Source organism: Meles meles, chromosome 17 (genome assembly GCF_922984935.1).
Source record: "Meles meles chromosome 17, mMelMel3.1 paternal haplotype, whole genome shotgun sequence".
Lineage (NCBI taxonomy): Eukaryota > Metazoa > Chordata > Mammalia > Carnivora > Mustelidae > Meles > Meles meles.
In genome coordinates, this window is record NC_060082.1 from 12,062,008 (window position 1) to 12,086,079 (window position 24,072).

At 45.4% G+C, this 24,072-nt stretch overlaps 2 protein-coding genes across 3 annotated transcripts in view; one reads left to right on the plus strand and one right to left on the minus strand.

The window, feature by feature from the left end:
- Positions 1-11,805, plus strand: part of RAB3GAP2 (RAB3 GTPase activating non-catalytic protein subunit 2) — a 95,554-nt gene extending 83,749 nt beyond the window's left edge. Inside the window, exons 29-36 of one of the 2 annotated variants that reach the window (XR_006815553.1) lie at positions 1,356-1,391; positions 2,539-2,613; positions 3,045-3,263; positions 6,605-6,694; positions 6,937-7,158; positions 8,479-8,637; positions 8,842-9,654; positions 11,222-11,805. Coding sequence is in view for 1 of the 2 variants with exons in the window: in XM_045982733.1 (XP_045838689.1) it covers positions 1,356-1,391; positions 2,539-2,613; positions 3,045-3,263; positions 6,605-6,694; positions 6,937-7,158; positions 8,479-8,637; positions 8,842-8,997 (957 nt within the window). In the remaining variant the exon portion in view is untranslated. Of the gene's footprint in view, positions 1-1,355; positions 1,392-2,538; positions 2,614-3,044; positions 3,264-6,604; positions 6,695-6,936; positions 7,159-8,478; positions 8,638-8,841 lie in introns of both variants that reach the window. The other variant, XM_045982733.1, reaches the window with a different exon arrangement.
- A 654-nt stretch (positions 11,806-12,459) lies between these two features.
- IARS2 (isoleucyl-tRNA synthetase 2, mitochondrial) overlaps positions 12,460-24,072 on the minus strand; it is a 56,727-nt gene continuing 45,114 nt past the window's right edge. The window contains exons 16-23 of the mRNA XM_045982978.1: positions 23,151-23,253; positions 21,606-21,731; positions 20,837-20,968; positions 19,463-19,569; positions 18,604-18,749; positions 17,706-17,896; positions 14,748-14,892; positions 12,460-12,983 (exon numbers count right to left, since the gene is read on the minus strand). Of these exons, the coding sequence (XP_045838934.1) occupies positions 12,841-12,983; positions 14,748-14,892; positions 17,706-17,896; positions 18,604-18,749; positions 19,463-19,569; positions 20,837-20,968; positions 21,606-21,731; positions 23,151-23,253 (1,093 nt within the window). The 3' untranslated portion in view covers positions 12,460-12,840. The remainder of the gene's footprint in view (positions 12,984-14,747; positions 14,893-17,705; positions 17,897-18,603; positions 18,750-19,462; positions 19,570-20,836; positions 20,969-21,605; positions 21,732-23,150; positions 23,254-24,072) is intronic.

Below are 24,072 nucleotides of genomic sequence, written 5' to 3' on the forward strand. Positions count from 1 at the left end.
ATAGTTTTGATGATTCATTCGATAAATACTTACTATAAGTATCTCTTATGTGCCCAGGGCTGTGCTAAGTGCTGTGCTTACAGATTTCAAAGTCCCAGCCCCCGCCCTCCAGGGACTCCCAGTCTCAGAGGTGAAAAGGGTGCTTTGGGGACTGAGAAGAGGAAGGAAGTAACCAGGCCAGGGGAAGGCTTCTGGGCTGAGTTGTGGAGGAGGAGCGGGCAGGAAGCAGGGGTGAGACGGAAACGTATTCCAGCAGAATCTGTGTTTGGCTCAGGGCTGGGAGGAGTTTCTGGCGCTGGAAGCAGGGCCTGGTGGGGAAGGAGTGGGAGCCAGGCATGAAGTCTTTCCCGCGCGGGCTGTGGGTTTGGGATTTTCTAACCCTCTGTGTAAACTGCCTAGCATAGGGTCTGGCCCCTAGGGGGAGGGCTCAGAAGGTGGCAGCTGTTACTTTATCTTGAAGATGCTGGGCTGGTTTTAAGCAGAGGAATGATATGTCCAGATTTGTGTTTCAAAAGATGATTCTGGCAATGGTGAAACGTGGGATTGGGAGGGGCCGAGCATGGTGGTTTGAGAGAGGGCGCGGAGATCTCGGTGAGAGGCAACGAGGCAGAGTCGTTGGTGTTGGGGTCCTCTCTGCCCTGATCCGTGTGCCTCCCGGGAATTCTTGTCAAGTCACGTTCCCGAAGAGCCCAACTTCCATCTCCCGTTAATTACTCAGGATAAGCGTGCAGTAGAGTTCATCAAGTACTTACTGAATTGAGAAAATCAACCGGTTTTCTGAGCTAGGACTAGAACTTCTGTCTGCACTGGATTATTTTTCCTTCTTTTTGACCCTTTAAGATGATTGTGTATCTTTATCAACAAGCTGCTCTTTATTCATAACCTTGCGTTTGGTTCTGGGTTTTAAGGCAACAGTTATTTGCCTTAATAAAAATCTGGTTTTTTAAGAGGGTTTTTTTTTTTTTTACTTTAATTCAAAAATATTTATTTATTTATTTATTTTTGTTCTGTTTTTCTGAAAATCTTTATTCACAAAAATATTCACACTGTGGTGGCTATTTCATTATTAATCCAAGTATCTGAATAAAACTAAAATAATACCGGTTTAAGATGATGATAATAATTGAAAAATGTTTATTTTTAAAAAAGATTATTTGTTAGCCCAGGGATATATTTTTCACAAAACATTTTTAAGTTCCACCACAAAGTCAACTGCATTCTGTTACAAATGAGTAGAACCAACATTTATTTATAGCTGAGTTTTTAAAATTTTCTTACTTTTACTTCTTGTACCACAGTAATGCCTTCTTATTTAAATTGTTAAATGAATATAGTATTTTGTGTCCTGTTCTTAGGTTGGAAAATCACCAAAGGACAGGCTGTGTCGAAGGGTGAGTGACTCTCCGTTCACTCGATGCCAAGCTGTTGGTCCTGCGCCTTACGCAGCACCGTACTCACTGCAGGGCTGGACTTGGTCTTTTCCCATTCTGATGACCTCTCAGGGGATGAGAAACGTGGGAAGACAATACGATGTTAAGGAAACTGGCCATGAATTGTGGCCACTTTTAATTTACCTTCCAACTAGAAATTTATTAACAGCAACACCCAGTGTCCCGGCAGATTCATGAGGGAATTTTAGCTACTTTCTGTAATAACCACTGCACAAACGGTCTTCAGTACGATTCCAGCCCACGTCTGCTGGGCTTCTGTTTGAGGCCGGTGATGAGGAGTGCTGACTTCTGCTCAGAACTTCGAAATACTCTTACTACAGACACCTTGGGCAATCCCGGGACACGGGAATCCAGCCGTGCTAGGCCCATAGTCCTGATAGCCTCACCGGAGGAGAGTTCTGCTGTGCTCCTGAGAGTGGCTGGGACTGTTATGTGTGTTGTACACACACACACACACACACACACACACACACAGCAAATGATGCAAGGATGAATTACTTAGGATGTGAGGGATTGATTGGTTGTTGGTTTCAAAGAGCTGGTGAATGCAGGGCCAACGGGAGCGACCTGTCGCCCACAGCCCGAGTGTGGTATTTAGTCCCCGGGCTTGGGGATGCTGGCTTTGTGCAGAAGGTTCGGTTCCGTCCCTGAAGGACGCTCTGCAGCCAGATCAGGCTGTTTCCTGAGGACTTCATCTCAGCTTGGCTGCCGTGTGGCGTCTCCGCACGTACCCTGACCGCCTGGCTGTCCGGCACCTTAGCCAGCTGGTCCGCGGGCAGCGGCGCTGTGACCTGTGGCAACCAATGGCGCCGCGTCTTCACAGCACACGGGGAACACCGGCTTGTGGAAAGTCTGGGGGTGGGGGGGGTACTGTCTTTTGGAAAGCCTGATTTTAAAATACAGTGCATCTCAAGAAAGAAATTAAAATGTGACAATGCCTTGACTTTCAAATTCTTGTATGTCCAGCGTTGAGAGCGCTCTGCGTAGTTGAGAGCGCTCTGCGTAGGTGTGCGGTGTTTGTGATTCTTCTGGTGGCGGCCGTGGCAGTTGTGCGGCCGGTGCTAACCGTGTTCCTTTTTACCAACAGGATGTGGGGATGAGTGACACAGCAATGACCTCCTTCCTTGGCTCCTGCTTGGATCTTCTTCAGACTTTAATGGAGGTAAAAGAGGTGTATTTTCCTTCCGAACTCTCGCTGAGATAGCAAATGTTTTTAAAATCGCTGAACTTAAAAAAGGACTCTAGATGCTGTGAAATACGTAAGCCTGACGATTCACAGACCTGTACTCCTGAGACAAATAATACATTATATGTTTAATAAAAATAAAAAATTTTTTTAAATTAAAAAAATAAAATTAGAAAAAAAAAGACTCTAGAAAGAGGTTTTTTCCCTTTCTTCATTTCTAAGTTTTGACATAAGTCCCCCAAATCATGGTTTCTTACAAAGAATTAGACTTGATTTTTTGTTGTAATTTCGGGGTCTGGGGAGAAAAGGGGCTTGCACTTTCCTCCTTGTAAGCGCGTTAAGGTATTTATTTGCAAGCTCTTACTTCTCCAGTTCTGCCCGCGGTTCTCTGTTCTCCAAACGCGCAGGCCGACGTCAGCCGGGACGAGATGCAGGCGCCTGTCCTGGACACGGAGGACGCGTGGCTCATGGTGGAGGGACCGATCTCCATCGTGGAGCTGGCGCTGGAGCAGAAGCACGTGCACTACCTGCTGGTGGAGCACCACTCGGTCCTCTGCTCCGTGCTCTACGCCGTCATGAGGTTCTCTCTGAAGACCGTGAAGCCGCTGTCACTCTTCGATAGTAAGGTGAGGACCTCGGAGGCCTTGAGAGCCGGCTGGGAGCCGAGGGCTTAGCAGGCGCGGGCAGGGCGATAGGCAGGACCGTCTTCTGGGACGTGTGTGGGGTTACTCGCGGGGGGCTCCCTGCTCGCTGCTCTCCACCACGACGCCTGTAAGTCTGGCTTCCCTTGACTCTTCCGGGTCCAGAGCCTTGCCCTGTCAGCTGTCTGCCCTCTCGTTCTGCATGTTCTCGGATACACCCATTTCTCCCTCGTGGGTGTGTCTAGGCCCGACCTGTCACCTGAATTTGAAGCGCGTATTTCTTTCTTCTTTTTTTTTTTTTTTCTTTTTTTTTTTTTTTATGAATTCAGAGATTTCAACTAAGAATCTAAATTCTGAATTCTTTTTTTTTTTTTTTTTTAATTTTTTTTTTTTTTTTAATTTATTTACTTGACAGAGAGAAATCACAAGAGAGGCAGGCAGAGAGAAAGGGAAGCAGGCTCCCCGCTGAGCAGAGAGCCTGATGTGGGACTCGATCCCAGGCCCCTGAGATCATGACCCGAGCTGAAGGCAGCGGCTTAACCCACTGAGCCACCCAGGCGCCCCTAAATTCTGAATTCTTTTGAAAACTTTATTTATTTGACAGACAGAAATCACAAGTAGGCAGAGAAGCAGGCAGAGAGAGAGAGGAGGAAGCAGGCTCCCTGCTGAGCAGAGAGCCCGATGCGGGGCTCGATCCCAGGACGCTGGGATCATGACCTGAGCCGAAGGCAGAGGCTTTAACCCACTGAGCCACCCAGGTGCCCCTTCTTTCTTCTTTTTAAAAGATTTATTTACTTGCGAGAGAGGAAAGCGAGCATGAGCCTGAGCACGACAGGAAGGGCAGAGGGAGACATGAGAGAATGTTCAGGCAGGCTCTGCTCTGACCACAGAACCTGACACAGGGCTCGATCTCACGACCCTGAGATCAGGACCTGAGCCAAAACCAAGAGTCAGACGCTCAACCGACTGAGCCACCCAGGCGCCCCTGAAGTGTGTATTCCTGTCGACTGGCTCTCTTCGGGTGGGCTGTGTGACTTCAGATGTTTCCTGTGTGACACACCTCCTCCCCCAGGCCCCTGCCCTTGACCTAACCCGCTGTTCCTCGTAAACCCCCAGCGCGGTCGGTGCTCACTTGTGCGCTGGTGCAGGTGGGGAACCTTGAACTTCTCTAGCTGCCTCCCTTCAAGCCCCACCCCGACTGTAAGTCATTCTTCTCGATTCTTCCTTAAATCACATCTGTCCATTCCTCTCCATCGCTAGACCCTAGTTTATTTATTTATTTTTTTTAAGAAAAACTGAAATGAAGGGCCTAGATCCGTCCTCCCCTCAGAAAGGGAGTTCGTGAAACGAGAGCACATCCGGAATTGGACAGGCGCAGCGGTGCCGTCCGTCTCAACCCGTGCGGTGCTGCGGTGCTGCGGTGCCCGAGCCCGCCTGTGACTGTCCCGCAGCCACGCCGTGCGGTTCGGCTGGGAAGTCAGGATCCTGCCCTGCCATTCGCCAGTGCGGGTCTGGGGCGTCCCTGGCCTCCCTGGGCTCGTTCACAAGTGCCGCATCCGGGGCCAACCTCACGGGAACCGTGCGGGGAAGCGACGCGCTGCCCGGGAGGGGCTCCGCGCTGTGTGCCGCCTAGTAAGTACGAGACGGTGTCACGGGTGTGCGGACACGTCCCCCTCCCCAGGCCCCGCTGTGCAGCAGACCCTCTGGTAACAGACCCCCGGGGGGAGGCTACAGAGTAACACACTGTATAGGTGAGTAGGAGCAGAGACTTTTTCTTTTTTTAAAGATTTTGTTTATTTGAGACAGAGCAGGGAAGATTGGGCGGGGCGAAGGTGGGGGGGGAGCAGACCCCCGCTGAGCAGGGAGCGCAACGTAGGGCTCCAGCCCAGGACCCTGGGATCATGACCTGAAGGGAAGGCAGATGCTTAACCCACTGAGCCCCCCAGGCGCCCCCTGTGGAAGAACTTGCCGTCTGTGATGTCCAGGCTGTCGTCACGACCGGGCGAGGAGCTTCACCTGACTGGTGCTCACACCCGCTGACCTACAGCCCACGACGGCTGGTCTAGAAAGCTCTTTAGAAGGTACCCGGGGCGACTGCAGGGGGAAACCCGGCAGCACGGGACAGCCGGGTCGTCCGTAAACCCGGACGGCCTGGTGGGAAGTGCTGGGCACGAGAGCCAGGGCCTCTCCAGCCTCCCCGGCCCGGGGCTCTTCGCTCTCTGCTCCGTCTCCTTGCAAGAACGTCTGCAGTTCTGCTTCGGCTCCTCACGTACACATCTGTTCCCGTAAACAGGGTCTTTGAACAGTTGAACGAGTGTTCTCAGGCGGGTGCGGAGTACACGCTGGGTCTTAGTTATCTAGGACCATGTAACAAATTCCCTCAAAATTTAGTGGCTGAAAACATTTTGTGGGTCCGGAGTTCGGGACCCACCTTACTCAGGTGCCTTTGGCTCAGAGCCTCTCGTGAGTCTGCAGTTCGGGTTTCGGCCAGGGCTGCCCTCCCACGTCAGCCCACACTGGGGAGGCACGGGGGCCCACTTGCACGCTTCCACGATTGCAGGTGAGGCTGTTCTCGCCACACGCACCTCCCCGAAACACAGGTCCCGCCATGGCAGCTGGCTTCCCTCGGGGCGGTGACGGTGCCCAGGAGCACCCAGGGCAGGAGCTACGGTCCTTCTGTCCTCTCAAGGGAAGGGGGTGACACAGGGCACGTGTACCATGAGGAAGAGGATCATGTCTCAAAGGCCGCCCACCACATACTGGAGCGCTGTTTATAGAAGTTAAATGGGGGCGCCTGGGTGGCTCAGTGGGTTAAAGCCTCTGCCTTCAGCTCAGGTCATGATCTCAGGGTCCTGGGATCAAGCCCCGCATTGGGCTCTCTGCTCTGCCAGGAGCCTGCTTCCTCCTCTCTCTCTGCCTACTTGTGATCTCTGTCAAATAAATAAATAAAACCTTTAGAAAAAAAAGTTAAATGAATAAAATTCTAAGATGTTACTATTCAAGGAGAAGAATCTACCATGAGTTCCTGATTAGATGACTGAACTTTTTAAATCTTCTTGTGTCCTACCCTTAATAATCCATACTTACAGGGCGCCTGGGTGGCTCAGTGGGTTAAAGCCTCTGCCTTCAGCTCAGGTCATGATCCCAGGGTCCTGGGTTCGAGCCCCGCATCGGGCTCTCTGCTCAGCGGGGAGCCTGCTTCCTCCTCTCTCTCTGCCTGCCTCTCTGCCTACTTGTGATCTCTCTCTCTGTCAAATAAATAAATAAAATCTTTAAAAGAAAATAATCCATAGTACCTGTTTTCTTGGTCTTTTCTTTCTCTTTAGGGGAAAAATGCATTTTTCAAAGACCTAACTTCGATTCAGTTATTACCTAGTGGGGAAATGGATCCAAATTTTATTTCTGTGCGACAACAGGTAAAATATAGTTAATTGAATTTTATTTCTGTCTCTCAGAAGAAAATAGTAAATCAAAAATTTAGCTGGTCTTAAAGGATGACATTTATTCTGGAAAGCTAATTTTCCTTTCAACTGTATGTTCCTTTTTGATAATTAATTTCAATGGAAAAGCCACCCTCAATGACAGGAAAGCCAATTACTGTGATTTAGACATCTTTTAATGATGAATAGTGACGGTGCTGTCCTTCTCTGTTGGCAAGTTCTTACTGAAAGTCATTAGCGCGGCCGTCCAGGCCCAGCACTCAGTCGTGAAGGACCGAGAGTCCTCAGAAGAGGCACCGACCACTCCTTTTGGGAAAGACCAAGACTGGCCAGTTCTAGCTGTGGATTTGGCTCATCACCTTCAAGTTAGTGAAGATGTGGTTCGAAGGCATTACGTGGGGGAGCTCTACAACTATGGAGCGGACCACTTGGGAGAAGAGGTAAGGCGCCCTGGGTGTGTGAGGCGGGGGCTCAAGCCGCAAAAATTACAGTTAGAGAGTCCGTAAAGTCTCCAATAAAGCTTTTTGCTTTTCCTTTTGTTAGGACTTCTAGGCCCAGAAACAAGAGAATATTAAAATATAAAACTGTTTCTGGGCTGTGTTTAATAAACTCCTACAGTGCCAGGCCTGTTCTCTCCAAAGGGGCATCATGGTACCCAACAGACAGGATTCGCTCCTCATGGAGTTGATGGTCTGCTGGTTGGGACAGAAAAGCTTGCTGAATTTTTTTAAATTTAATTTTAATTTTTATTTATTTATTTATTTGAGCATGCAAGCAGGGGGAGGTGGACAGAGAGCAGAGGGAGACGGGGAGAGAGAAACTTAAGCAGGCTCCGTGCCCAGCACAGAGCTAGATGCGGGGCTGGGTCTCACAACCCTGAGATCCTGACCTGAGCCGAAATCCAGAGTCGGACGCCCAACTGACTGAGGCAGCCAGGCGCCGCGGGCCCGCTCAATTCCGTACTGAGGGACAGACGCTGGGAAGAAAAACAGGATCCCGTGAATAAACGGGAGCTACTACACTACGGTGGTCAGGGGGATGGGGAACTGAGTCCCCAAGGATAAGACGCAGCCAGTCACACAGGAAGCCGGGGCAGCAGTGCTTGAGGCTGAAATGATGAGACGTACAAGGTCCAGGGCTGGAGGGCCAGCGTGCGATCGGTGCATAACGGAGTGAGCAGCGAGGACGTCAGAGAGCAGGCGGGGAGCTGGGCGGGAGCCAGACCCCACGTCTCCTAGGAACGGTCATTCGTGCATTCAGAAGCCATTAGAAGGTTTCAGGCAGTCATGATGTGATTTAATTCCCTTTGCCAGAAACAAAAAATGACTCTTAGAGTCCTACTGAATCGAAAAACTAGGGGATAAGAAAAATAAGGTGGTGAGCAGAACTTTGAATTTTTTTTTAAAGATTTTATTTATTTATTTGACAGACAGAGATCACAAGCAGGCAGAGAGGCAGGCAGAGAGAGAGGAGGAGGAAGCAGGTTCCTTGCTGAGCAGAGAGCCCGACGCGGGGCTCGATCCCAGGACCCTGAGATCATGACCTGAGCCGAAGTCAGACGCTCAACCCACTGAGCCACCCAGGGGCCCCAGAACTTTGAATTTTGAATGCTAAATTTGATACGGACTTTTTTTTTTGGTTGGACACATGGCCACAGCTCAAAAACGAACCAGAATTTCTTCACTGGCAAAGCCTTTCCAGGACTGGGTACCCGTGTCAGCTCACACTCTATATACACTTGTCTGTGCTCGTGTCCTCAGGCCATCCTGCAGGTTCAGGACAAGGAGGTCCTTGCCTCGCAGCTGCTGGTGTTAACGGGACAGAGACTGGCTCACGCGCTCCTCCACACCCAGACCAGAGAAGGAATGGAGCTGCTGGCCAGACTTCCGCCCACGCTCTGCACTTGGCTGAGAGCCATGGTAAGTACGAGAGCCTGAGATCCTCAGGTCACTGGATGCTTTCTTACAGGCATATTTAATGGCAGGTAAGGAGACCATTCAAATTAGGAGTTTAAGTTCGTTCTGAAGAATTCTTACTGGGAAATGACTACCCTGACATCTCTTAAGTGAGTAACAATTACTGTTGTGTATAACTGATCGGTTATTTTTGTGTCCCATTTGCAGAACCCCCAGGATCTTCAAAACACAGAAGTGCCAATTGCAACGACAGCTAAACTAGTAAATAAAGTCATTGAGCTTTTACCAGAAAACCATGGGCAGTACAGTTTAGCCTTACACCTCATCGAAGCGGTGGAAGCCATATCTCTTCCTTCTTTATGACACTTACCTACTGAAAATGGTCCCAAATTGTGTGACTAGAACATGAATTAGTGCATGTACTTTTACATAGTAAGATCTGGAATTTTATGAAGGGAGTAGGTCTTTTTTCTTTTGTAAAATAAATACAAATACACACTACTTTTTAAAAGTGCAGTCCTGGCTAAATTCCACTCCTTTGGTTAATACTGAAGATAAACTATAACAATATCAACTATACCATATTACTAACACAGATGTTTTACTGTTTATTTCTAATTTAAGCACTTAAATAGCTTTATGGGTAAACTTTGCTATTTCAAAGGGGTTATAATTTACAGATTATGTTCTTATTATCAGATTCTATATTTCGTACTCAAAATGTTATTGTAATTAAATTTAAGTGTGTTCATGTATAGTCCCCCGTCAGTAAAATTTGAGGAACACCCCACTGGCTTTTGTTGGCATGCTTAAATCCCGGAGCTCTGCACGAGGACAGGTTCTTTCCCCGAGGTTATGCTGCCACCACCGGAGGACGATGACCTTGCTTGGAGGAGGAACGGGTTCGAGATCCTCACGTTCATCAGAAGGGACACTGAACAACATTAGAACCCTTAGCCTGTTGTCCTTGCCAAAACTAAGAATCTGAGACGCAAGCCACATGGCAAAATTAATTACGATGTAAGTTAAGATTTACTTTTTGCCAAGATTCAAAGTTGTATCCACATCAGGTCATTGTAAAAATGTATTATCTTGTAAAATTTATGTTTTAAAAAAAAGGGCAAAGATGCTAAAAAAAATTTAAGTCAAATTTATTTTTCCTACAAGTGTTTAGAAAGGTGTGCTTCTGGGATATGGTAACATTATCTGTTCTTGGGAACAGTACAGAAAAGGCCTAGTGATATTACAGCTTTGCAAACCTACCTCACAGCTGGGTTGAGAGAATAAAATACAACTAATTTTGTACCCTAGAGTGCCTCGAGCAGTCCAAGTGCTGAATAATTATTTGTTGATTAAAACCAGGTTAACCAAAACTGTAAAAAGTGCTTTGAGCTCTACAAATACCAAGTCTTTATTAGGGTAGATCTTCGGAATGTAGCCATAGAGTGCAATTACTGATCTCTGTCATGGATCACAATTGTTATTCGTAGTAACTCATTGTGATACGGAAGTGTGTTGTTTCACTTACTTGTAGGAAGCCAGCGTTAGTAACTGTACAAAGTTGACGAGTATGCCCCTCGAGTTTACAAAGAAAAAAGTCTCACATTTGAGGATATCTCAGTGTAAATTCTTTTTAACTAAAAGATCACACCCAAATAAGAACTGAACTCTCTAAAACTTAGTAATTACTGTTTAATTTAAAAATCTTGAAAGATAAAGTTTAAAGATGTCTTGGATATTTGGGTGAGGGCCTCTTAAGTCTGACTGAGGCTCCCGCCTTGTACAGTAGCAGCACCAAAAAGGACCTTAGCTCGTCCAGCTTCTCCGCCTCTGCCGGGATCTCCGCTGGCCCGTCCAGACACAGTCCTGTGAGTCCTTGTAAACCTATCGAGCTTTATCTAGTCACCTGTTACATGCATTCTAAAAAAATTCGTTCTTCCTGTGATTTTTCTAAATGCTCTGAAAGTAGTTATGAATTTTGGAGGCTGGTCAAAGAAACTCTACATCCTCACTTTGATTCTGTTACCACTTTTGGGGGCAGGGGAGTACCTGATAAACACGTTAGATGATAAAGTTGCTTAAACTTATTCTCGTAGGACACACAGATCTCTGGGGATGGTAGAGAATAGTAATAAGCTGAAATGTGGTTCATGGGACCGTAACAGATCACTGAATTACAAATCTGTAATTACATCTGTAATCCTAAAGTTTACCATTCAAAGAATTTTAAAGTTGAATTCTGAGTTATATGATTAAGAAAACCAGTTAAATATTCTATTATTTCATCAAGGGCTTTTGAAATAAATTTGAGAGAAGAGAAGAAAATAAATACCTGTGTGCACGCTCTGTAACAACAAAGAGCCACAAATAAAGGAATTAGAGTGTATGTAGGGTGGGTGATTTCTGGAGCAAAGGTATGTTGCACTTTCTGATGGGAAGCCACTAACAGTAGTGTTTTCCTAGCGAAAACTCCCCCCTACACCTTTCTTTGTTAACATTAAACAGGCATCTGTACCTTGTTGAATTCCACTGTATACTGCTGAAGGAAGACAGAAGTGTTCACATAATCGTAACTTCTGCATTACAGGTCTAGATGTCGAACTAGAAGAGCCAGGTAAACGTCGGCAGACAGGAACATAGCACCGACCTTCTACGTGCTTCACTTTTCTCTTTTGCAAAGAGAATAAGAAAAGGAGAGAGTTTTTCCTTTGTTATAAATTATAAAACCTCATCTAAGGTCAAAGTAAGCACTGTTACATTTAAATTGCTTTCCTTTAAGTAGTTAATTGCAACTTAAAATCAAAGAAAACAGATTTAATATTAAGTTTACATGGAATATAATGTTCACTTACGAGTTGCTGTGGTTCATTCATTTATAAGAGACAAATCTTTTTAAAGTACTCCATAGCAACAGGGGAAGCCTTCCCTCACCCTGACAGGAATGAATTTGTTGGGCTTCTAAAAGTTGGAGTTCTGCTGAATAGAATTAGCTGTCCCTAGAAAGGTTTTAATCCAATACTGAATTGTTTATAAAATGCTGTTATCTATTGTAATGTACTGTAAGTAGTGACATTCTGTACATACTTCTATTTTCTGTGTCCATTGTTGTGAACTTATGTATATTAGTGAAATAAATTTTCAGCTTTCATGTTGTTTCAACATTCATAAAAATCAGTATTAAGATTTTCTTTTCCCTCTTGTATGAGAAAACAAGTTTGGTGATGTTTTCGGGTTTGTTTTTTTTCTGTTTTATCCTTTTTTTTTAAAAAAGATTTTATTTATTTACTTGACAGAGATCACAAGTAGGCGGAGAGGCAGGCAGAGAGAGAGAGGAGGAAGCATGCTCCCTGCTGAGCAGAGAGCCTGACGTGGGACTCGATCCCAGAATCCTGGAACCATGACCTGAGCTGAAGGCAGAGGCTTTAGCCCACTGAGCCACCCAGGTGCCCCCTGATTTTCTTTTTTTTTTTTTTTTAAAGATTTTATATTTATTTGACAGAGAGAGAGAGATCACAGGTAGGCAGGGAGGCAGACAGAGAGAGGAGGAAGCACGCTCTCTGAGGAGCAGAGAGCCAGACATGGGGCTCAATCCCAGGACCCTGGGATCATGACCTGAGCCGAAGGCAGAGGCTTTAACCCACTGAGCCACCCAGGCGCCCCCTGATTTTCTTTCTAATGCAAACAAGAAACCCAGCTGTTTTGAGGAGTCTGCCATTCACTAGTAAGCCAGAATGACATCACTGTCTCCTAAGGGAAACGCACCTCTGCCATTCTCCTTCGGGACTGCGTTTTTTACTTGATTTTTACAACTTCACCAGTATCAGGAAATTTCCAAATGCCTTTATTCTTAGACGTTACAGAACTTAAATATGGAGTCAAGAAGCTTTATAAAATATAAAACATTTTCTGGTTAGCCACATTTAAAGTCGAACATACCCAGGGTCTCTGTTCTGACTAAATCTTGCGGATCCTGCCTATCTATATTTTCCCGCGCGCGCGCGCGGTGCACACACACACACATTATTTTATCTGCTGCAGGAAAAACTTGTAATTCTGAACTTGACCCTTATCCTCCACCACTTCCTCTTCCACTCGTTACTTAAGTCTAGGCTTTCTTCCTTCCCACGTCGTAAACAGTCCCTCCGAACTCAGGGCCGGTGCTGGGGGCGTCCTTGCTCCGAGAGCGGTCGACAGCAGGGGGCGCGCTTACTTCCCACTGACGACTTCCGTGCATCGGGGGCAGAGTGAGTCTGGGGTCTCGGCCGTGTACTTCCAACAACGAGGGCATTTTGCTTTGGTAGTGGGCGTGACAATTACTTTATAGGAAGACTCTTCACGAATATCACCGCCTGTGAGAGAAAGGTACAGGGAGACTGACAGGCCGTTCAACTTGTATCTCTCTTCCCTGGGTGGTTTGCCAGCGTTCCTTTTGCAGTGCTTTCCCCCTCCCCTGGGGAAAGCTGGTCAGCACCGCTGCATTTGCCACGTTCCATAGACAGCTGTGACAGCGAGCTCACACCCTGACCCCTGAAGACAGCTGGGGAACCGGAGACCCCGGGTGAGTGGGTAACGGATGTTCCCCAAGTCACAGGTTCTTTGTCTCCTCACACAGAGCAGGTCTTCTAACTCTTCCTCTGAGCACAGTTCTGACAAATTACACTGCCTCTCCAGCTACACAAGAATTTTATTTTTTTAAAGATTTTATTTATTTATTTGACAGAGATCACAAGTAGGCAGAGAGGCAAGCAGAGAGAGAGGAGGAAGCTGACTCCCTGCTTAGAGAGCCTGATGCGGGGCTCGATCCCAAGACCCTGGGATCATGACCTGAGCCAAAACCAGAGGCTTTAATCCACTGAGCCACCCAGGCGCCCCTAAACAAGAATTTTAAAGAGAGCCAAATTAGAGTGACAACTGCAGTGTCCCCACTTAAACCTTCTTGGTTTAGGGGCACCTGGGTGGCTCAGTCGGTGAAGCATCCCAACTCTTGATTTCAGCTCCGGTCAGGATCTCAGAGTCTGGGATCCACTGGAGCCTGCTTAGGATTCTCAAGCTCTCCCCTCCCTCCACCTCACTCTCTCTTTCACCCCCACTCCTTTAAAAAAAAAAAAATTTCTTGTTTTAGACAAAAAGAAACAAAAATTTCTCCGCTATTAATACTCTGACTTTAGCCTAAATATATAGTGAAGAAAGTAATTTTCTAGCCATTAACATTTTGAAAAGCAAGTGAAAATCTTTACTACATCGTCAGTGCTTCCAGGCCTCAGACTTAAACTGATGCCCACAAATGAGCCTCCCGCCTCCGGCTGGCACCTAAGAACCACGACGAACACAGGCAGCGTCACTATCCCCACAGGATCTGCGTGTCATTCTTTGTTCACGTGACCGTGCCCCCACATCGTCACTGAGAACGAGGCAGGCTGACAAAAGTCCCCCCCGAATCCCTGCCCACTGCCTGCTCATGAGATCCCACTGTGGGAATGAGTTCCATAAAACTTCTTCCTTAAGGGGCACCTGGGTGGCTCAGTGGATTAAGCCGCTGCCTTCGGCTCAGGTCATGATCTCAGGGTCCTGGGATCGAGCCCCACGTCGGGCTCTCTGCTCTGTAGGGAGCCTGCTTCCTCCTCTCTCTCTGCCTGCCTCTCTGCCTACTTGTGATCTCTCTCTGTCAAATAAATAAAATAAAATCTTAAAAAAACAAAAAAAAACTTCTTCCTTAAGCCTTCATGAAGATTAGCTAAATATTTTAAAATAGGGTGTGCAAATAAGGAATTTCAGAGTCCACACTGGGGAGGGGCGGTGAGGCAGGACCAGTATCCTGAGTACCAAAGCAGAGGAACACAAAAGCCAACAGGAGTGAGGTTGACTAACGTCACCTACAATGACCACTGTTCACAGGAAGAGAGGGAAAGCATGCTCCTCTCCCGAGCCCCGTGTTCCCAAGATCATCAGGTAGGACACTTCCGAGAGCTGGTCTAGAAACCTGGCCAGCTTCCGTGAAAAGATGTAGTCTAAGAACATACCTATAGAACACACCTGATCCCCTGCAAAGCTGATGACCTACGATCACCACTCTGTTCCCCAGGCCTCGCCTACTACTCTCCCCTCTTCCTTACCTTCTAAATTGATCAGGAATGTCCCTTTGCGCTCAATTACATCTGTCGTTGTCGATCGTGGCTCCTGAGATAGTAAAGTCGTCTGGGAAGCCATCATTAGTTCATTCAGTTGAGACGTGCTGGAAGTCTCCTCCGCTTGTAGCATCTGGGAATAAGCATGTTGAAGTTACAGTCTGAATGTTTACCGCAAACTGAGGTTAGAAGAATTAATGCTGCAAATTCTTGTGTTCACCGAGTGACCCGTTAGTGCCATTATCTCCTAAGCTAATACTATTAAATCAATTAGAATGAAAAGTTCTTTTTTTTTAAATTTTAGAGTGCATGAGCCGGGGGAGGGGCAGAGGAAGAGAGAAACTCCTGCAGATTTCCTGATGAGCGGGAGCCTGATGTGAGGCTTGATCCCATGGCCCTGAGATCACAACCCGAGCCAATGTCAAGAGTCGGCTGCTAAACCGACTGAGCCACCCAGGCACCCCTAGAATGAAAGGTTTTAATTAAAAAGGTCCAGGCAATAGTATGTGCTCTGTAATACATTCTATGCCGGGGACTTCACTATGCCAGATGCTAAATGTCCGTTATTTCTAATTATCATGGTGTTTCTCATCCCATTGTCCAAACGAGGAAACCCGCTCTGAGGGGTTCACTCCTCATGGCTCTCAAGCAGGAAGTGCTGGAGCTGCACTTCCAGCCCAGGACTGTGGGCCTCCGAGCCCAGACTGCTTTCCCCGTGTTCCGCTTCCCACGCTCCATATGTGTTAAGATCTGATCTGAACAGACCTGCTCTAGCGACACACACCAATGGGGCCACCTGACTAAAGCACAGAGCGGTTCTCCCGTACAATACAGTGGAACGTCTGATATGCATTCTCACACTTCTCATTGTAATTCTGCTATTTAAAATGAGTTGGTTTTTTTTTTTTTTTAAAGGAATGTCTGTATTAAATCAAGGGGTGCCTGAGTGGCTTAGCCAGTTAAGTGGCTGACTCTTGATTTTAGCTCAGGCCATGATCTCAGGGGTCATGGGATCGATGCCTGCATTGGCCTTTGTGCCGAGTGTGGAGCCTGCTTGAGATTCTCTCTCTCCCCCTCGGCCCCTCTCCCTCTGCTTGCACATTCTCTCAAATAAAACTCAAAGAAAGTTTTCTTAAAAACTCAAGAAAAGAAAAAACAGGAGAAATTAATCTGGTTTTAACAAATTCATGTAACTGGTAAATCATAGATCCACGACTCCATCTGACAGCTATTTAGTGTAGTTGCTAAGAAAAATTCATTATTTTTTCAAATCCCAAAAAATTTTTTCCAATATAAATGATTGAAACAAGCTGTTATTTTTTTAAAAACTCATTACTCAGAATTAATAAAGTGAAAAGACACATGACATGTAGGAGAGAAGCCCAGAACTACGCTGTGTCGCTGTAGCTAGGTCACAGTTTCAGTGGTCTGCTTTGCTCATAAAATAAAGGCGTTTCTTTGCTCACAAAATAAAGGAGTCAAGCCTCCCAACTACACATTTTTTTTTTTTTTAAGATTATTTAGAGGGTGCGCACAGGGGAGGGGCAGAGTGAGAAGGAGAGAGAGAATCTCCTACTGTGCTGAGCACGATGCCGGGCTCCGTCCTGCAACAGCGAGTGTAACCGACCTGAGGCGAAATCAAGAGTTGAATGCTTAACCGCAAGAGTCATCCAGAGGCTTCCCAGCTTAGAGATTTCAAAGTGTGAGTATCTTACTGAAATTATCTGCTGGCTGATCAATAATCTACAGACTGCAAGCCTCAAATCTTAATTATGTTATGAAAAATTTAACCTGAGCTTATCAACCAAATGAGATGGTCATTTTTAGGAAACTATGATAGCGGTAAAACTTTTAAAAATATATCATTGTCAATTCTCTTCTCCAGCATTAAAAGTAGAAAAAAATCAGGACACCTGGGTGGCTCAGTCAGTTCAGTATCTCCCTCTGCTCAGGTCATGATCCCAGGATCTTGGGATCGAGTCCCGCATAGGGCCTAGCTCAGCAGGGAGCCGCCTCCTCCCTCTGTCTGCCACTACCCGCCCCCCCCCCCCCCCCCCCCCCCCGCGCTCCCGCTCTCTCTCTCCCTCTGACAAAAAATTCTTTAAAAAAAAGAAAGATAGGGGCGCCTGGGTGGCTCAGTGGTTTAAGCCTCTGCCTTCAGCTCAGGTCATGATCCCAGGGTCCTGGGATCGAGCCCCGCATCGGGCTCTCTGCTTGGCAGGGAGCCTGCTTCCTCCTCTCTCTCTCTCTCTGCCTGCCTCTCTCCCTACTTGTGATCTCTATCTGTCAAATAAATAAATAAAATCTTTAAAAAAAAAAAAAAAAAAAAGAAAGATATTAAAAAAAAATTAAAAATGAAGTAGAGAAAAATCTTGAGTCAGTATGTTAAGCCACAAGCCAATGTGGCCAATGAACCACTAATAATTGCAAGAAGAAAGTCTTGATGGTGCTTTTGGGAATAAAAATAGGATGAATGCTTTGAGATGACATGATAATTTGCTGCAGCAAATGAATTTTCTTCAAATCTCCTGAGAAAAAGATGGAAATCTTTTTTTTTTTAGATTTGTTTCGAACCTGGTCCAGGTGGACAAAATTCTCAGAAAACTAGACACTTACCACAAAACCCTCAATTTTTGTGTATTGTAATAACAACGTCATCAGTTTCTGTCACTTACCTAATTAGCCCTGAGGATTTCCATTTCAAACATGACTGTTGCACCTTCCCTGTCCCAACTTAGAAAGGATGCACATGCTTCAGAGCACATGCTTCAGAGGAGAAGGGAAAGGAAGCATAGAGGAGGAGGAAACAAAGACTCCGTGATAATATCGGGATTACACGATCTCTAAACTAAAAAATGTTCCTTATACAGAGATTTTTAAAAGCCAAATTTCAGGTGAAGCTCTAGGATACTAACATCACTTCCAAAGAGACAAACTGCTACTCACCTCTATGATCTCAAAAAGCAGCCCAGGCTCGATCACAAGGATGACCTTGTACTCGGCTGCGTTTTTACCAGGGATGCTCCCAAGAAATGAGTCTCTCATGGCACACGTGCTCTCTATGGCTTCCTCTAACCCTGGCTTCTTCCAGATAGAACTTGTTCTAATCCAGCCAGTACGAAAAACACTCTTGGGTTCTTTAAAAAAAATAAAAATAAAAATAAATAAAAGTAATTTACATATATTGCAAACTGTCTAGAAGGCGCTGACCATTATTTGCTATTCATGGGAAGTAAGAATTGGTATTTATGGTAAATATTATGGAGCCATTCTAAATGCTTACCAAACATTTATATGCACATTTTGAAATGTAAACAAAGTTTGATAAAGTATTATAGTACGATCCCAAGGGAAAAAAGGATGCCTAGAAGAAAATAAAATGGGAAAAAATAGCCCAATATTGACAGTAGCTGTCTTTGGAAGTAAGGTAGATTATGGGTGACTTTTCCTCCTCTTCCTAAAAATTTCTATAGTTCCCAATTTACTATAAGCTTAATACAATCCAAGGAAAAGACTATTATAAAAATATTCACTAAAAGGCACTGTCCCTGGTTTCAATAAAACCTAAATCATACCAGACACTGAAAAGTTACTTAAGAAACATGGATTCTGAGGGAGAGTCAAGCTCTCCTGCATTTCAGAAGGTGCTCCCGGGTGGCCTCCGGCAGCTCTGAAATCCGTCCTGCTGCGCTACGAACCAATGCAGACACAACGGAAGGGCCCAGACGTGTGCTGCCTCAAAGCGCTCAAGTACAGGCGAGAAAGTGCCCCTTGCACGCAGGGGAAGTCGGAGGTGGCAGTCCGCGTGCAGGGTCTTTCTCGAGGACGCATCAGGCCTCCTTACCTTTGGCGTAGGGGACGTGCTGGAATACTTCTTCAGCCAAGTGAGGAAGAATGGGAGCCACAGAACGAACCACGACGTCCAGAATTTCAGCTAATGCAGTCTGGCAAGAGCGCCGTTTGGGGTCGCCCGCGTTTTCGCAGTAGAGCCTGAAGGGGAACCGTGTGTGCTCAGCGGGGACAACACTGTCTACACAGGGAGTGCCGAGGCCGCTGCGCCTCGGGCTGGGTTTGTTCCCGCCGGGGCCAGTCCCATAGCTCGGGCCATCATCTGACATAAGATGTTCGGTCACATAACTGTACCGCTAAGTCCCCTCCTCCACTCTCCCGGCAGTGCTGCCCAGCCACGGAGTGCGAGGCAGCTCACAGTGCCCCTCCGTCCCCGTCAGCGGCGTGTGCAGAGAACCGGGTTACGGTCCCCGCACATAAGGTCCTTGTGGCGCTCACGGGCTGCGGTGACACCTCACGTCGGCCCCACTGCCATCAGTGCAGACAGAGCGCCAGGCCTTCCTCTAAAAGCACATCACATCGGTGATCGTCCCTGACGGTAGTATGGCACCGGGTGCCTGCATCTGTCCCCTCCTCAAAATGCACAAACTCCTGAGAACAGGTCCTGCGTCCGTCACCTGGTACTGGCACCCCTTCCTCACTGAGCACTCACTCTCTCAATTGCAGCGCAAAGCGCATCCCTTATGTTCCTTCAATTCTCTCCTCATAATCCCATGAGGTATGTCTTATCACTTGACTCAAGAACCCAACTTCCTAACTGCACGGCGTCGCCCATCTTGCTCACCACTGGACACCCACCTGCCAAGGAGACACTCGAGAAGCATCTGAATCCTTCAGGGTTCAGTCATACGTACCGGTCTTTGATTATGCTGAAATAAAAGTTCGAAAGCTCTCTGGTATAAAATGCTCGTAATAGTCGAACAACTTTTCCAAAATCATACTGTTTGTATGAATCAGTAATCTAGGGAACAAAAGCCAAAATAAATTTGGAAGTTGCGGTAAACCAATGAAAATGCAAGTCATCATGAGCAAAATATGTACCTTTTCACAAAATATGTTTCGATAATTGTTTTCTTTTTTTTTTTTAAAGATTTTATTTATTTATTTGACAGAGAGAGATCACAAGTAGACAGAGAGGTAGGCAGAGAGAGAGAGAGAGAGAGAGAGAGGGAAGCAGGCTCCCTGCTGAGCAGAGAGCCCGATGCGGGACTCGATCCCAGGACCCCGAGATCATGACCTGAGCCGAAGGCAGCGGCTTAACCCACTGAGCCACCCGGGCGCCCCCGATAATTGTTTTCTTAAAGATTTTATTTACTTATTTGACAGAGAGAGACACAGCAAGAGAGGAAACACAAGCAGGGGGAGTGGGAGAGAGAGAAGCAGGCTCCCCACCAAGCAAGGAGCCTGACGTGGGGCTTGATCCCAGCACCCTGGGACCATGACCTGGGCCGAAGGCAGATGCTTAACCGACTGAGCCACCCTGGCGCTCCACAAAATATGTTTCAAAGGCAGAAAAATACGAAACAGGAGATACACAAGAGTGACAGGATCTTTCAAACATTTCTGGGTATCAAATTCAACTATACTCAGAAAAAACTGAATATTCCACTCTGGAAACGAGAAAAGAACACTCATCAAAGGAAGGCATCAGGTTTAAAGTCATAAACCACACCACTTTAAAAGAGCAAAGAGTGTAAGTTACCAATGTTCCCTCATTCATGCCTGCAAAGTAAAATGGGGCAAAAATCTACAGGCATGTCTCCGACTTAACGGTACACGAAAGCAACTACATTTCCAATTTCTGAGCAAACACACATTACACGTTTTATATATAAATGAAAAAATATCTTACAAAACACACAGGAATAGTCGTTTTAGTTATTTGTATACTTTGAGGGGGTACATCTGTAGATCAGATACAGGTCTACTTTGCTCCCTCCTGCTAGATAACGGCATAAAGTTGATCTTGAGAGGAAAATGTGGCCTTAGGGGAAGGTTGAGCCTACATTTCCACCAGGTACCGCGAGTCTTTTGAAAAACCAGGAAAGAAATCCTACGACTTCATACCTATAGTCAACCTCAGAATGTGTGGAATTTATCAAGTATAACTCTTCTCAGTGCTATGGTTACTACTTCTAGTAAGGTCTGTTCACCTGCACACAACTCCAATTTCAACACTCAGCAGCACTGATATTTTATTTTCCAGGAGCTTATTAATTCACGCTTACCTTGGTTGCTAAATCCTGCAGCAAGTGCAGCATGTACTGGTCTATGACATACATGTCGTTAACGGGAACGGAATCCGTTTCTGGGTTGAAGCCAGCGACGTTTCCCAGAAGAAAGCGGAGTGTATTCCTGAGCTATTGACGTTGAGAAAAAACACGCAGTCAATTCTCACTGAATTGGCCTTCAATTCTCACTGAAAAGTTATTTTATTTTTCTATAATTTTTATACAACTCATGTTACTTTCTTAATGGGATACTTCTTTAAAAAAAAATAACTTTCCTAAATGAGACTACAAATGCAAAAAAAAGAGACTCTCATTTCAACAGCAGAATTACAGAAGGAACCCCTAGACTTTACACGTGAAGACTGATTTCTCATTTTCTTTCTTTGTAACCTTATAAAGGCAAATCACCGTTCAGTGGCCTGGTTTATTCATCCATCTAGGTAAGAATGTTATTTTCACCTGCTTCCCAGGCAAAAATAAAGATAAATGGAATAAATATGAAAAGTCAACAGAGCACATGAATAGTATATAAAATAGTGTAATTTTGTATTACCCTATATTTTATAAAATATAAAAGGCAGTCTATAAAATTTTTAGTATTATACTATTAATATTTTTAGACAAATAAACACAGGATATTTTTAAGTGCTCACGTGTAAAAACTCATTTTTGCTGTTTTGCGATACCAAACAAAATGTCCTTCATTTTAAGAATATGTAATTTAGCCAACCTTTTATTCAGACGGAGGAAGAACAACAACTCTGACCTTACTAATATCATCTTTGGCGGCGTTAAGTACAGACGGACTAATGGTCACTTCGGTGAAGACATTGGACTCGGCTACCCACCAGCGAAGGACATCAGCACCGTACGGAGGCTCCTTGTTTGGATCCTTTCGGTGGAGGAAAAAGATGCACCGACATATAAATGGCTTTCAGCTCTAATTAGGTGGCCAAATGTTTTAGGTATTCCTCCTCAGAAATATGTGAGCACATTGTGAGCACAGAATGTCCCTGCGCTGTAACGAGCCAAGGGCCAACAATCTCGGAATCAGCTGCGTGTGAACAACACCGGGAAAGTGCGCTCGGCAGTCCCGCCGCGAGCGCAGACGTGGGCGAGCGACCGCACCCCGTCCGCACCCCTCCCTCTACTACAGCCGGGGGTCGGAGCCGGACGATGCCTCTATGACCGCGGAGGGGGAACAGGAAGGTCTGCTCTTCCCTTCTGGCGCTCCCCGGAAACTCCATACACAGAGCAATGATTACTGGACATTAGGAGGGCAGCAAAAAGCCAAACGAGTAAAATAACAGACGAGTGATTTCTGAAAGCAATTCCAAAATAAACCAGATTAGCAACCCCAGATCTGCTGTCCATTACTGACTTGCTGTAAAGTGTATAATTTCTGAGAATATAATAATGAAACAAGAAGTTGCAATCTCATTTGTTTCTTACACCATTTCCATGTAACTGTAAATTTTTGGTTTTTTAAATAAATATTTACAAAGTTTTAAAGTTCAATTAAAAGAAGGGATGGGGTGCCGGGGTGGCTCAGTCAGTTAAACATCCAACTCTTGATTTCTGCTCAGGTCATGATCTCAGAGTCATGAGACAGAGCCCCGCGTTGGGCTCCATGCTCAGTGGGGAGTCTCTCTCTCTCCTTCCCTCTGCTCTTCCTGCTTGCACACATGCTCTCTCTCTCTCTCTAAAATAAATACATCTTAAAAGGGTGGCAGGGGGGTGTTGGATAGCATGGTTCAGAACCTACTTAGAGATTCAGACCTGAAACAAGCCAATAGGGCCACAATCCCAGTCTTTCCCTTTTTCATTAAAATCATTAAGAGTCTAGATTCACACTAAATTCTACTCCTGAAACTAATGTTACACTACATGTTAACTAACTAGAATTTAAATAAAAACTTGGGAGAAAAAAAGGTTTAAAACATGGTAAGGCACCCACTATTAGCATAAAAGAGAGTTGTTGATGTTGCTGTTGCCGCTGTTGCCGATATTTTTGTTGCTGTAGTTTTACACTGAAATAACTACATCAAGGTTTTGGTTGCCAATTTAAAAGTGTTAAAACAAAAAAGCTGTTTTTATTTTTTAAGATTTTATTTATTTATTTGAGACAGAAAGAGTGAGAGAGAACACAAGAGCGCTGGAGGGAGAAGCCGACTCCCCACCGAGCAGCGAGCCTGATATGGGGCTTGATCCCAGAACCCCGGGATCATGACCCAAGCTGAAGGCAGATGCTTAACCAACTGAGCCACCCGGGCTCCGCAAAACAAAAAGTTGTAAAGAACCACCTACTTACTTGTCCTCCGTTGATGACCACATCAGGATCAATGACATTCCCAAGAGACTTGGACATCTTTTCTCCCTTTTCTCCAAGGGTAAATCCGTGAACCACCACTGTCCTAAGAAGACAAATCAGCCATTACGATAATAAGCACAGCTATCATGATCTCTTTGAAGATCACTTACAGCTTAAAAAGAGTATCTCATTTTGAAAAAAAAAAAACAACAAAAAACACAGGGTTTTTCCTGACAGATTATGAACGCTTTTCTTGAAAGTCTAATTCTCAGCTGCTTATTTATCATGATTGTTGTACAGTAAGCTCTGTACTTAAAGAAAAATTTTTCATGTTTACCTTCACTAACCAAATATTTCCTGCGCATCTATTAGGTATTGATTTTGATCACTAAAACTAACCAAGAAAAAGTATGTCTTAAAAAGAGCAGATTATCATCTCAAAATTATTTTCAAAAAGACAATTTGCGACAAAAACAGCTGTTGTTCTACTGGCATGAAAAAGCATGTTCTGTAAGAAACAAAAATGGAAATTTTTCTGGGATGAGTTTTCATTCTGAACCAGCAATAATCTTAAGCTATTTAAGAACCATTCTGAAAGCAATGATATGTACCTTAACTGGAATACCCAATCTAATAAATATATCTAATAAATATAATCTAATAAATCTAATAAAATCTAATGAAATTCACTAATGGAATGTTTCAGTCCATTAACTACTTGTGGATATTACAAATAAAAGGATATTTGACCTCAGAGTGTCTTCAGTCAACGTAGAGTACCCTTTTCTATACTGCTCTGGGTCAAGTCTCCCCGTATATTAAGATCGAGCTCTTCACAGATGTCCCCACCGTTCAGGTAACCAGTAAATGCTGATGTTCCCTCTTGTGGGAATGACAGGGTATATCGGTGACAAGACTGCTC